A 14,333-nucleotide genomic window follows, 5' to 3' on the forward strand; every position below is an offset into this window, starting at 1 on the left:
ATAAGTAGGCTTGCCAAATATCCAAAATGTCGATTCGGGACGCGAATCCGCGAACAAAATTGCCAAATCCGCGAACATAATCACGAAATCCGGGAACATAATCGTGAAATCCGCGAACAAAATCGCCAAATCCGCGACCATAATCGCGAAATCCGCGAACATAATCGCGAAATCCGCGAGCATAATCGCAAAATCCGCGAACAAAATCGCGAAATCCGCGAACAAAATTGCCAAATCCGCGAACAAAATCACGAAATCCGCGAACATAATCGCGAAATCCGCGAACATAATCACCAAACTTGCCTTGGATCCATGATGTTGTCGGTTTTCTGGTGATCTTCTTTGATGTTTGATACAGACGTGTTACACAAGTGTGGACGGGTTTCTGAACATCGAAGCGAGCACTACGATAACCTTGAAGAATGGAGCACTTGGTGAACACACACGAGCGCTGAGCCCGCGAATGGTACTGTACCACGCTCGCGATTACATTACACGTTACATTACGCTAGTGTGGACCCGGCATAATGGTTGCTATAAGTTTATCGATAATGATGAAAAGAAAAAAAAATGGAAAATGATAACATTATGACTCGATTAATATCTCGACGCATGTCTCCACAAGTTTCCATTAATCAGCAAAATACCTACCTACATAGGTAGGATTTATTGCAAAAAAAAAAAAAGTTTGACCATCGAAAATTTTGACCAAATACATTAGGTACTCCTAATGTAATAGAATACATTAGGTAGGTACTCCTTCCTATAGGATAAGGAAAGTAAAAATGGAATCATAACAAAAATCCCAACGGAGTTATGAACCCACGCTCTGTGCCACAGGTGTCCAGCAGCTACTGCCCATAGAATAGGGGAAGCATCGTGTTTACATGTTACATTACGCTAGTGTGGACCCGGCATAATGGTTGCTATAAATTTATCGATAATGATGAAAAGAAAAAAAAAAATGGAAAATGACAATGATAACATGATGACTCGATTAATATCTCGACGCATGTTTCCACAAGTTTCCATTAATCAGCAAAATACCTACATACCTAGGTAGGATTTATTGCAAAAAAAAAAAGTTTGACCATCGAAAATTTTGACCGAATACATTAGGTAGGTACTCCTTCCTATAGGATAAGGAAAGTAAAAATTGAATCATAACAAAAATCCCAACGCAGTTATGAACCCACGCTCTGTGCCACAGGTGTCCAGCAGCTACTGCCCATAGAATAGGGGAAGCATCGTGTAGAAAGGTCTGCAGATTCAACAATGGGATTGCTTCCGATTGCCATGGTGACGATATTGATGTAGGGGACCTTCCCCCTCCCTCTTCTTCTGCTCCTCCCCCTCTTCTTTTTTCTCTCCTCGTCCTCCCTCCCTTTCTCATTTCTCTTCTTTCCCCCCCTTTTCTCTCCCTACTCTAAGGAAGGGGGGAACTCTTCCTTTCTACCTTTCTCCTCTCTCCCTCCCTTTCTCATTTCTCTTCTTCCCCCCCTTTCTCTCCCTACTCTAAGGATAGGGGGGAACTCTTCCTTTCTACCTTTCTCCTCTCTCCCTCCCTTTCTCATTTCTCTTCTTCCCCCCCTTTCTCTCCCTACTCTAAGGCGCATATCTACACATATCTAGTTAGGTAAGTAGGTCAGGAGGGAGAGGAGAAAGAGGATATAAGAGCAATATATATGTACCTTTATACCTAGTATTTCCACTCAAAATCTAGATCCTATTGATGTGGGTAATACGAAATCCGAAACTTGAAGTTAAGAATCCAGGTGAAAATTGGGACTGTAGGAACTAGCAACCCTACCTACTTGAAATAAAATTGTCTTCTACCTACTTATTTCCATCTTTTGTTTCAGGAGTAACCTCCTCAAGTTCTTAATTTTTCTTACCAGAAGCTCCGCCATTTCTTTGGCTTTCTCGTACGTCTTAAAGAAGGACGCCTCTGTAGGAACTAGCAACCCTACCTACTTGAAATAAAATTGTCTTTTACTTATTTCCATCTTTTGTTTCAAGAGTAACCTCCTCAAGTTCTTAATTTTTCTTACCAGAAGCTCCGCCATTTCTTTGGCTTTCTCGTACGTCTTAAAGAAGGACGCCTCTCCCACTTTGACATCGATGACCAAATATTTGGTACCCTCGGCCACTTTTTTGGACAAAATGGACGCTGAAACGAAAATCAAATCATGAATATACCTACCTACCTATTTGTCGTAAATCAGAGCCTTTTCACAACTTTTGTGGAAATCTCAGCATTACTTAATGACTCCTTTGCAATCAATTCTTTTTCAATAATTTTTTATCACTGGTAATGCCACCACTGCACTGGTCGCTGTCTCTACTCCATTAAAGTAGCTACTCAATCGTCCTCTTGGACAAAATGGACGCTGAAACGAAAATCAAATCATGAATATACCTACCCATTTGTCGTAAAGCAGAGCCTTTTCACAACTTTTGCTTTGCAATTATCATCTTTTTTTTTTTCACTAATCTTTTAACACTGACAATGGGTATAGCTGAGACACCTACCTGCCGTGTATGCAAAGAGGCACCAGAAACCACCAGAAACGGCGGAACACATCATATGTGAATGTGGTGTTGCCTCTCACAAACGACTGATATACTTCTCAAGGATTATCATAACACCTAAAGAAGTCAAAGATATCAGTCCTAAAAGAACCCTGGCCTTCGTAAGAAGTATAGGGCTCTTCTAGGAAAAAATAAAGGGAATGTCACAAAAGATCTAACCAGGTCGCAGTGACCAAGGGCGTTTATTAAAGCCGATGGCAGTGTTGCCTCTCACAAACGACTGATATACTTCTCAAGGATGATTATAACACCTAAAGAAGTCAAAGATATCAGTCCTAAAAGAACCCTGGCCTTCGTAAGAAGTCTAGGGCTCTTCTAGGAAAAAATAAAGGGAATGTCACAAAAGATCTAACCAGGTCGCAGTGACCAAGGGCGTTTATTAAAAGCCGATGGCCCTACTTATACCAATACCAACACTGGCAATGTCGCTACTGATCGCTACTAGAAGTAACTTCTCAATTTTTCTCAACTGAGTGTACTCTCAAGTCTAAGCGCAGGGCTGAAAAAACTTCGACCTAACCACAACACAAACTCGGAATCTCCGGCAGCCTAGAGCCCTAGAGTGACACTCACTTGGCCACGGAGGTTCCACTCTTCCTCAGAGATTCCAGGACCATGTCGCCATTTACTCACCGGAACAAAGCGACAGATTGTCGACGGTCGCCGTTACGTCACGGACCCTGTATAGAATTTGATCTCCTGGCGACAGTTGCTTATTGGCGCCCACTATGAAACAGCCCACCTCACTCAACTTGGCCTTCAAATCAGCAGTACTGCAATTTACTTGATATCCTGAAAGTATAAAGAATACATAATAATTGTTTTAAGTTAAATTACTCGTCACATATGTTGTTCTCCGCCTAGTAGGTATACTACGCTACATTGGGTGACGAATTGGACTCGAACAACCAATCTCCAGATTCAAAGTCCACCGTGTTGACCACTACACCATTGAAGCTGGTTGATACCCTAAAAGCATAAAACATTTTAAATCATCGCCTGAGAATACTCGATGAAGACTGTTGGTGTGCAATCTCTGAGTATGATCACCATTTCACCTCATCCAATTTGGTGTTCAAATCAGCAATGCCATACAATACAACTTACTTGATTTTCAAAAAAACATGAAACCCTATTTCGTGTTAATATAGGCCGGACGGCGCGGCGCTTCGAACTCTTGACGTATTAGGTGCATTAGTTTCTAAATGAAAGTTGGTATCTGATCAAAATACCGTTCTTGTAAATTGAAGTTCAATGAATCTTGTTATTTCTATTGTTGATAATAAATCTTGTAGTTGTAGTTAATAATAAATCTTGTAGTTGTAGTTGTAGTTGTAGTTAATAATAAATTAATATTGTAATACCCCAGAGGGTTTTCAACCCGAGAGCAGTGAGAAGTCCGCAATCTCAAACAACAACACTAAGTTAAACAAAATAACAAAAGCAAAACAAAACTAAGTCAACAATACTATGAAAGTGCTCTTCCTCTCTCTCTCTATCTCTCCTTCCTTCTTCCCCTCTCTCTCTATCTTTCCTTCTTTCTTCTGTCTCTCTCCCTCCGCCCCTTTTTCTTTCGTTCCATCTATCTCTTTTTTCCCTTTTCTATCCATTTCGTCCTCTCTCTCTCTCTCTCTCTCTCTCTCTCTCTCTCTCTCTCTCTCTCAGGATAGTATGGAAGAATTTCCTATTTTCCTGGTGTGAAGGTATGTTCCTATGTATATCAATGGTTAGGGAAGTAGGAAGGTCTAGATATTAGGTACCTAGTAGGGAAAGAGCCTATTGTTGCTCTTCTGGTCGTGTTTTGAGGAGAGAGAGAGAGAGAGCTGAGAGAGAGAGAGAGAGAGAGAAGGTGTATATTTTTTTTTTTAGATGTTATAGAATATAGAGGGAACTGTTTACTCTGCTAAGGTCTTATCGTAACGAAATAGAAGAGAGAAGAAAGACAGCGTAGAAGAAAGTTAGCCGTTCCGAGAACAAACGTTCTCCGTTCACGATAAAACCCACAGCGGGATTCGAAACCGCGACCTAGCACTTACCCTGCAAGCTAACTAGCCAGGCTGTATATAGGTATCGAGTAAATTGAGATCTACAAAAAAAGCCTTCAAAAGAAATCCAAGCATTGGAATCTACTGAAATAAAATTGTAATGCAAAGGATGATGATCATGTTTTTTTTCCTTTTTTTTACAATTTTAATTTGCTTTCATTAGCATTGCTAGGTATTTTTTCCTACCCATTTTATTGCATTAAATAATACTGACTAAACAAAACAGACATAAAAAGCATTTGGAGCAACCTCTCCTCCTCCTCCTCTCTCTCTCTCTCTCTCTCTCTCTCTCTTTGTCTCTTTCTCTCTCTCGTTCCCTCCCTCTCTGTCTCTCTCTTACTCTCCCTCTCTCTCTCTGTCTCTTTCTCTCTCTCTCTTTCTCTACCAGCCTATCTCCCTCTTACTCCATGTGAAATCTACTGAAGGGGTTTTCTCTTCTTTTTACTTTCTATTACGTTACTAAAGGGGACCTATTGGTTAGGATCCACTATGCATATATGAATTTTAGGAAAGCACTAAAAGGAATTCCTAATCATTAAGGTACGACTGTGCATTCGGCCCTAAAATTCCATCCTTTTCCTTCCCTTATTTTATCTCTCTCCCTCCATTTCTCTCTCTCTCTCTCTCTTCCTCCATTTCTCTCTCCCTTCCCTGTCTTCCTTCTTGATTTCCTTTTTCCCTCCATAGCTAAATCTCTCCTTTCTTTTTTCCTTTATCTCTATCTCCCTTCCTTCCTCTTCTCCTCTCTCTCCTTTCCTCCCAACCTTCTTCTTCCATTATTTAATATCTTCCTCTTTTTCCGACCTTCCCTCTCTCTCTCTCCCTCTCCCTCTCTCTCTGTCTCTCTGTCTGTCTCTCTCTCTCCCTCCCTCTCTCTCTCACCCTCTCTCTCTCTCCTTCCCCTTTGATCTATCTCTCCACCTCTCCTCTTTCCTGTTTCATTTCCCTCCCCCTCTTCCTCTCTCTTCGTCCCTCCCTCCTTTTATCTGTCTATATCTCTCCAAGGTATATCACAGGAAACTGAAAAAAAGAGAGTGAGAGAGAAACAGGAAGGAAAAAGTAGCGTGAAAGAACTAATTAAATTTATGTAAATAAGTGCCGAGGAAGAGAGAAAGAGGGAGGAGGAGGAGCATAGCAGGAAGGATGAAAAAAAAAAAAAATCCGTGTGAACATCACACAACTTTCCATTACATTATCTTCCTTCCTTATCTCTTCCTTATCCTTCTTCCTTATCTTCCTTATCCATATCTTTCCCTTGCCCTTTTTCCCTTTCTTTCCCCTTTTCATTGTCATTCCCTACTACCACTATTAATTCACATCTACCCTCCTTTTTTTTCTAGTTAAGTAAGGTTTTTTTACTGAACTGTTATTTGTATGTATTATTCTTTAACCCATCAAATATACGAGACCTTGTTTAGACTGCTGGGTGATGTTCACACGGATTTTTTTTTTTTCATCCTTCCTGCTATGCTCCTCCTCCTCCCTCTTTCTCTCTTCCTCGCACTTATTTACATAAATTTAATTAGTTCTCTCACGCTGCTTTTTCCTTCCTGTTTCTCTCTCACTCTCTTTTTTTTCAGTTTCCTGTGATATACCTTGGAGAGATATAGACAGATAAAACGAGGGAGGGACGAAGAGAGAGGAAGAGAGGGAGGGAGATGAAACAAGAAAGAGGAGAGGTAGAGAGACAGATCAAAGGGGAAGGAGAGAGAGAGAGAGAGGGAGGGAAATGAAACAAGAAAGAGGAGAGGTAGAGAGATAGATCAAAGGGGAAGGAGAGAGAGAGAGAGAGAGAGAGAGAGAGAGAGAGAGAGAGAAGGAGGCAGAAAGGGGAAGAGATTAAATAATGAAAGAAGAGAAAAAGGTTGGGAGGAAAGGAGGGAGATAGTAAGAGATAAAGGAAAGAACGAAATGTTAATAGAAGGAGCTATTTATATGGGGAGAAATGAGGAAGGAAGACAGGGAAGGGAGTGAGAAATGGAGGGAGAGAGATACGAAAATAGGGAAGGAAAAGATGGAGTGAAACGGAAAGAGATAGAAGGAAGGAGTGAAGAAGGGTAGAGAGAGAGAGAGAGAGAGAGAGAGAGAGAGAGAGAGAGAGAGAGAGAGAGAGAGAGAGAGAGAGAGAGACGATGAGAGAGAGAGAGGACGGAAATGGGGGGAATTGAGAAACGGAGTAAGATGAGGTAAGATGGAATGAAAGAAAAAGGGACGGAGAGAGAGAGACAAGAAAGAAGGAAAGATAGAGAGAGAGAGGGGAAGAAGGAAGGAGAGATAGAGAGAGAGGAAGAGCACTTTCATAGTATTGTTGACTTAGTTTTGTTTTGCTTTTGTTATTTTGTTTAACTTAGTGTTGTTGTTTGAGATTGCGGACATCTCACTGCTCTCGGGTTGAAAACCCTCTGGGGAATTACAATATTATATTAATTTATTATTAACTACAACTACAAGATTTATTATTAACTACAACTACAAATAAATAATAATAATAATTAATCTTGTAAGGGCGGAAGAAAAATACTTATTATGCCTAGATCAAGTGAGTATAAAGTGAGGTTATGTTAAGTTATTTTAGAGAATTAGAAGAGATGAATTCGTCAATCCTAACAAGATTTACTATCATCAATACAAACAACAAGATTTATTAAACTTCAATTTACAAGAACGGTATTTTGATCAGATACCAACTTTCATTTAGAAACTAATGCACCTACGTCAAGAATTCGAAGCGCCGCGCCGTCCGGCCTATATTAACACGAAATAGAGTTTCATGTTTTTTTGGCAATCAAGTAAGCTGTATCGTATCGTATAGCATTGCTGATTTGAACACCAAAGTGGATGAGGTGAAATGGTGATCATACTCAGAGATTGCACACCAACAGTCTTCATCGAGTATTCTCAGGTGATGAGGTCAAATGGTCTATGCTTTCTCGGTGTACTGTTATGCACGTTAGACTTTGAATCCAGAGATTGGTGGTTCGAGTGCAATTCGTCATAAAATTTAACGTAGTATAGCGGGCAACAACCTTTACCTAACACAACTAATATAACCATTAAGGAGCGCGGTAGCTCTCCGCCCGCCAAGTCAAGGAAGTTTGACAGCGCTACTAGAGATGCTCTTTATACTTTCAGGCTATCAAGTAAACTGCAGTACTGCTGATTTGAAGGCCAAGTTGAGTGAGGTGGGCTGTTTCATAGTGGGTGCCAATAAGCAACTGTCGCCAGGAGATCAAATTCTATACAGGGTCCGCGACGTAACGGCGACCGTCGACAATCTGTCGCTTTGTTCCGGTGAGTAAATGGCAACATGGTCCTGGAATCTCTGAGGAAGAGTGGAACTTCCGTGGCCAAGTGAGTGTCACTGTTAGGGCTCTGGGTTTGTTTGCCGGAGATTCCGAGTTTGTGTTGTGGTTAGGTCGAAGTTTTTTCAGCCCTGCGCTTAGACTTGAGAGTACACTCAGTTGAGAAAAACGGTAGATACTTGGGTATTCAACCTACTTTCTTTCCCAATACCTTTATTTTCACAAAATGTGGTTTTGTTAAAACACATTCCCACAAAAGACAAGTAACACCACTTCTGTCAGAGTAATGGGATAGGAGGGGAAAAATGGGCCAGAGAAATGGGAATGCAGTGTCGAAATATGTTAAGGGGAAAGAAGAAGAAGAAGGAGGAAAAAATACGAATGAACGTACGAACTGAGTGACGATGAGTTTTATAGAAGAAGATCTTAGAAACAGAGAACTACTGAGAGCCAAAACAGTTGAAAGGATTTGAAGAAGAGTTTTTTTTTTACTCTTCGAAAGACAGATGGAACTATAACTGCTAAGGTATTATCGTGTCGAAATCGAAGAGAGAACGAAGACAGGATAGGAAAAAGCCAGCCGTTCCGAGAACGAACATTATCCTACCAGGATGAAATCGAACCCGTGGCCTAGCGCTTACAAGGCAGACGCTCTACCATCCCGCCAAGCTAACTAAGGCTGGCTTTGAAGAGAGAGAAGAAGACCAGGAGAAGCAGTGTGGACAGAGGAGCGAAAGGAGGAGCACAGAGAGATGATGAATAATTATATACTGGCAGAAGAGAAAAGTAGAAGAACAAAATAGAGAAAAGAAATTTTAGTTGTGTTAAGCACAAATGCTCGTCACAAAAGTCATTCCCCACTTAATATACTACGCTAAGTTTTATGACTTGGCATGGACTCGAACCACCAACCTCCAGATTCAAAACCCACCGTGTTAACCACTACACCACTGAGGTTGGTCAGGTTGATGAAATACTCGTCCTTAAGGAGTCGGCACTGTAGGGGAAAGGATCTGTTAGCGTAATAGGATTAAAACTCCATCACACATGGAAATGTATACAGGAATGAATGGAAAGCGAAGGAGAAGAAGAAGATCGAGTAGGAGGGGAAGAAGGGGAAGAGGAGAAGGAGAAGAAGGCGAAGAAAAAGATAGCGAAGGAGGAGGCAATGAGGGAAGAAGATGAAAAAAGGAAATGGAAGAGATAGAGGAGAGGGAAGCGAAGGAGAAGAAGAAGATCGAGTAGGAGGAGAAGAAGGCGAAGAAAAAGATAGCGAAGGAGGAGACAACGAGGGAAGAAGAAGAAAAAAGGAGATGGAAGAGATAGAGGAGAGGAAAGCGGAGGAGCAGGAGAAGAAGGAGGAGAAAATGTGGGAAGAAGAAAAAAAAGGAGATGGAAGAGTAGAAAAAGAGGAAAGGGGAGAGAGAGAGAGAGAGAGAGAGAGAGAGGGTGAAAAAGAGAGGTGAATAAAGGAGGAGAAGAAGGCGAAGAAAAAGATGGCGAAGGAGGAGGCAATGAGGGAAGAGGATGAAAAAAGGAAATGGAAGAGATAGAGGAGAGGGAAGCGGAGGAGCAGGAGAAGGAGGAGGAGATGAAGGTGAAGAAGAAGAGGAGCAGGAGAAGAAGGAGGAGAAAATGTGGGAAGAAGAAAAAAAGGAGATGGAAGAGTAGAAAAAGAGGAAAGGGGAGAGATAGAGGGTGAAAAAGAGAGGTGAATATTCTAGGAGTAGAGAAAGAAAGAGAAATGGAGGAGGAGGGAGAGAAAGGAGTAGGCATAATGAAGGGAGGATCCTAGGGGAGTGAGGTAATGGTATTAGGGGAGTAGATACAACAGGTGATAGGACATGGGCACTTGAGTGAAAGGGCCTAAAGTATGCCACACGACTTAATGAGATACCCTGTAAAAGTAATAGCTTGCAAATCCAATGCAAGTTGCGAGGAGCTTGCACATGTTGAGAAGCTTGCACATGCACATGTTGAGAAAATTAGCATAACAGGACGAGTGTCATTTTGAATCCTGGAGAACACTACTCACAATTACAGGGTGTCCTTACGTATAAACCATTTCCCGTCAGGTCATCGAACACACTTTATTTACGGAGGGGACTCTTGTAACTACAACGACATCTCCATCACCACTACCTACTTATAGTTAGCATGGGAAGTAGGACATCTTTGCCTTGTAACCTACACAACAAGCAGGGTCCGTCCCTCCGGGAATTTTTTAGCCCGTAGTTTATTCGATCGTGATTAAAGAAAATCAGCACCCATGTACCTACCTAATTTGTTTAATATTCAGTTTATTATTATTCTTGATTTGATTTTTTGATTTTACTTTTATGTACTGATTTAAAATCACTACTAGAGCCCGTTCTCCCTTTATTCCCAAAATAATGTTCATAAACCATTTCCCGTCAGGTCATGGAACACACTTTATTTATGGAGGGGACTCTTGTAACTACAACAACATCTCCATCACCACCACCTACATATAGTTAACATGGGTAGCATACACAAAAAAACCACTTTGAGACTTAGGTTTTGGGGCAAACAGCCCTTTAGGATTGATTAAGCTTGATCGAATCTGCCTTGTAAGCGCTAGGTCACTGCTTTGATTACCGCCCGGTATGAGGTTCGTTCTTGGAACGGCTGGCATTCTCCTATCCTATATCCTGTCTTCCATCTCTCTTTGATTTTGAAATAGTGAGGCTTCCATTGTTACAGTTCTCTTAATCGAAAAACCTCTTGAAAAATAGAAAGTAAAAATTTGGTTTTGTAGAGAATTGAAACTTTTTTAATGAACGCCTACAAGTAGATGCAGTTATGCAATGTTCTCTACAAGTATTCATACTCGGGTTGTAGGTATGTTGTGTTAATTGTTAGGTCGTCGGTACCTTGTTTACTGACGGTAGGTACCTACCAACCAATTGCTAAACTGTAAACCGTTGAAACACAGTTTACCATCTTTTGAAAAAGAATATTTAAATCACAACACGGTTTCCCTGTATAAAGTGTGATGATGGGATTTATACCGTTCTTCAATTAGGCAAATTAGATTGAAAAGCCAGCCGTTCCGAGAATGAACATTATCCTACCAGGATGAAAGCGAAACCGTGGCCTAGCGCTTACAAGGCAGACGCTCTACCATCCCGCCAAGCTAACTAAAGCTGGCTTTGAAGAAGAGAGAAGACCAGGAGGAGCAGTGTGGACAGACGAGCGAAAGGAGGAGCACAGAGATGATGAATAATTAAATAATTATATACTGGCAGAAGAGAAAAGAAGAAGAACAAAATAGAGAAAAGGAATTTTAGTTGTGTTAAGCATAAATATAAATGCTCGTCACAAATGTCATTCCCCACTTAATATACTACGCTAAATTTTATGCCTTGACATGGACTCGAACCACCGACCTCCAGATTCAAAACCCACCGTGCTAACCACTACACCACTGAGGTTGGTCTGGATGAAATACTCGTCCTTAAGGAGTCGGCACTGTAGGGGAAAGGATCTGTTAGCGTAATAGGATTAAAACTCCATCACACATGGAAATGTATACAGGAATGAATGGAAAACGAAGGAGAAGAAGAAGATCGAGTAGGAGGAGAAGAAGGGAAAGAGGAGGAGGAGAAGAAGGCGAAGAGGAGGAGGAGAAGGCGAAGAAAAAGATAGCGAAGGAGGAGGCAATGAGGGAAGAAGATGAAAAAAGGAAATGGAAGAGATAGAGGAGAGGAAAGCGGAGGAGCAGGAGAAGAAGGAGGAGAAGAAGGCGAAGAAAAAGATAGCGAAGGAGGAGGCAATGAGGGAAGAGGATGAAAAAAGGAAATGGAAGAGATAGAGGAGAGGGAAGCGGAGGAGCAGGAGAAGGAGGAAAGAAGATCGAGTAGGAGGAGAAGGAGGGGAAGAGGAGGAGAAGAAGGCGAAGAGGAGGAGAAGAAGGCGAAGAAAAAGATAGCGAAGGAGGAGGCAATGAGGGAAGTAGATGAAAAAAAGGAAATGGAAGAGATAGAGGAGAGGAAAGCGGAGGAGCAGGAGAAGAAGGAGGAGAAAATGTGGGAAGAGGAAAAAAAGGAGATGGAAGGGTAGAAATAGAGGAAAGGGGAGAGGAGGACCAAACTTTCTATTGGAATCTATGAGGAGAATGTATACATGTATAATTGTCCCATTAAAGGCCATCATGGCTTTTTAGTTAGATTTGCTCAGTCCAGAATAGTATCAGTCCGTTGGCTTGTCAAAAATGTTAAATTTGTTGCAATAAAGTAACAGTTCTCAACAATATTTCAACACACTCAAATAAAAGATAAACTTCCTATTCACTTGAACTATTTCTCACCCAATTGGACAGCTTGCGATTAAAAAAAAAAGAAAAAAAAATCTCTTCGGGCATTTAATACACTCATAAAACAGGAAGTCTCCAGTAAAAACTAAGAAATCCCAAGGACATGGAAACTTCTCGTTAGGTGGAAAGCATGAAGAACTGTCCCATTATAGCTTTTTTATTAGGCCTATAAACAGAGCTTCAATTAAATGGCTTTATGATGGGCACATTCCAAAATACCACCCTGTAGAATATAAAACAAAACTCTAATTATGTTTTAAGCTGTGATATAAAAAGAAAAAGACTGTAACGTTGCATTTTTATGTGGTCATAATCAGGTTTGTTGTTAAGTGGGGTGATAGAGGGGTTTATGTGAGTTTATGTGAAATGTGTAAAATACCTCTCGGCCTATCGTTATTTTCGACCTTACCCAATTTCATGAGTGCATACGTTTGCCTATCCATCCCACTCATTCGTCTTGCATGTCTTTCTCCTCCTACTCTTGACGTTTTCATTAAAATATATATCCTCGCAAACATTCTCAACTTAAGACTAGAGGTTTTCCTTCACAATAGGTTAAAGTTCGTACTCATTGTTCAGCCCTGGCGTATAATAATAAGGTGCCTTAATGTTTTACGAGTGTGTTGTGCAGTATAAACCTCTGTACTACGAGCTACAAGTCGTATACAATTACGTCTATAGCTCCTTGGTCAACAGATTTGTACTACATATCCGAACGTCCATTTTCCGTGCAAGTTCTTCATGTCACCATGCTGGTTTTTCTTGTATTTACTCCTTGCAGGACCGCCTCAATGTAGGTACTGAAGCTGTTCATCCCTATGTAGAGACTTTTTAGACCTGATTTAGATGGATTGGTTAATTGATTTCAACTATTGTCCCTTCATTATTAATTCAATGTCTTCACTAGGCTTTCACCATTTATCAAACTAAACGGTAACACGCTCTCTCTCTCTCTCTTTCTCTTACCTGGTATGCTCTCCAGTTTATCCAGCGTCCCTCCAGAGAAGTCCAGCCCTCTCCCGGATACCATTGGAACTTTGAGACCACAGGCTGCCAGGGCCGGCACCAGAGGAATGGACACCTTGTCCCCTACGCCTCCTGTACTATGCTTGTCAACCACTATGTCCTCCGGACGCCATGACAGAGTCTCCCCTGGAAAAGGCAAAACAAGTATAAGTTGCTGCTTTATTTGGACTATCTGCTTATAACTTAGATTGTATCACGGAATACAAAGCCATAAGAAAAAAAAATGCAATACTTTCTACGTAGGGTAAGTGTACCATGTATTCGCCCACCTAAAAAACGTACCATTTATGGGCCCACCTGTTTGTCAAGAAAAACCCTTAGGTGGGCGAATAAATGGTACACTTACCCTAATTACTTTTGTAATGGATTGAGTTTTAGAACCCCTGGGTGTAAATATTCCAAATGTTTGCTAATAATAACATTTTGTTTTAATCTTTCTCTTCTCCTCCTTCTCCTCCTTCTCCCATTTTTTTCCTTTTAGCACTCCTTCTCCTCCTTCTTTTACTTCGTTCTTCAATCTATGAGTATATTGCCCCTTCTCCTTAGTTTTCTCTCCTCTTGTCTCTTCTCTTCCCCCTCCTTATTGTTTCCTTTTGCTTCTCCTCTTCTTCCATTGCCTTTTCTCATTATTCTCCTTCGTTCACTTTTCGTATTTCCTCCTTTTCTCCTCGTCTTACACCTTTCTTTTCTCCTTAAGAATAGATATCACATTCTTCAGTCGTCCAAAATCCCCATCTCCCTTCCTCTTACCTCTCCTTCTCTCCCTCTCTCTCTCTATTTATCTTTCTCTCTCTCTCTATTTATCTTTCTCTCTCTCTCTCTCTATTTATCTTTCTCTCTCTCTCTCTCTATTTATCTTTCTCTCTCTCTCTCTCTATTTATCTTTCTCTCTCTCTCTCTCTATTTATCTTTCTCTCTCTCTCTCTCTATTTATCTTTCTCTCTCTCTCTCTCTATTTATCTTTCTCTCTCTCTCTCTCTATTTATCTTTCTCTCTCTCTCTCTCTATTTATCTTTCTCTCTCTCTCTCTCT

The 14,333-nt window shown here is 41.0% G+C and overlaps 1 protein-coding gene across 1 annotated transcript in view; it reads right to left on the reverse strand.

Moving 5' to 3' along the window:
* LOC103506572 (thymidine phosphorylase-like) overlaps positions 1 to 14,333 on the reverse strand; it is a 24,959-nt gene that overhangs the window by 6,892 nt on the left and 3,734 nt on the right. Inside the window, exons 4-7 of the mRNA XM_026821518.1 lie at positions 13,242 to 13,427; positions 3,226 to 3,384; positions 1,997 to 2,170; positions 1,896 to 1,948 (exon numbers count right to left, since the gene is read on the reverse strand). Of these exons, the coding sequence (XP_026677319.1) occupies positions 1,896 to 1,948; positions 1,997 to 2,170; positions 3,226 to 3,384; positions 13,242 to 13,427 (572 nt within the window). The remainder of the gene's footprint in view (positions 1 to 1,895; positions 1,949 to 1,996; positions 2,171 to 3,225; positions 3,385 to 13,241; positions 13,428 to 14,333) is intronic.

The sequence above is a fragment of the Diaphorina citri genome, unplaced genomic scaffold (assembly GCF_000475195.1).
Source record: "Diaphorina citri unplaced genomic scaffold, Diaci psyllid genome assembly version 1.1 scaffold12, whole genome shotgun sequence".
Classification (NCBI taxonomy): domain Eukaryota; kingdom Metazoa; phylum Arthropoda; class Insecta; order Hemiptera; family Psyllidae; genus Diaphorina; species Diaphorina citri.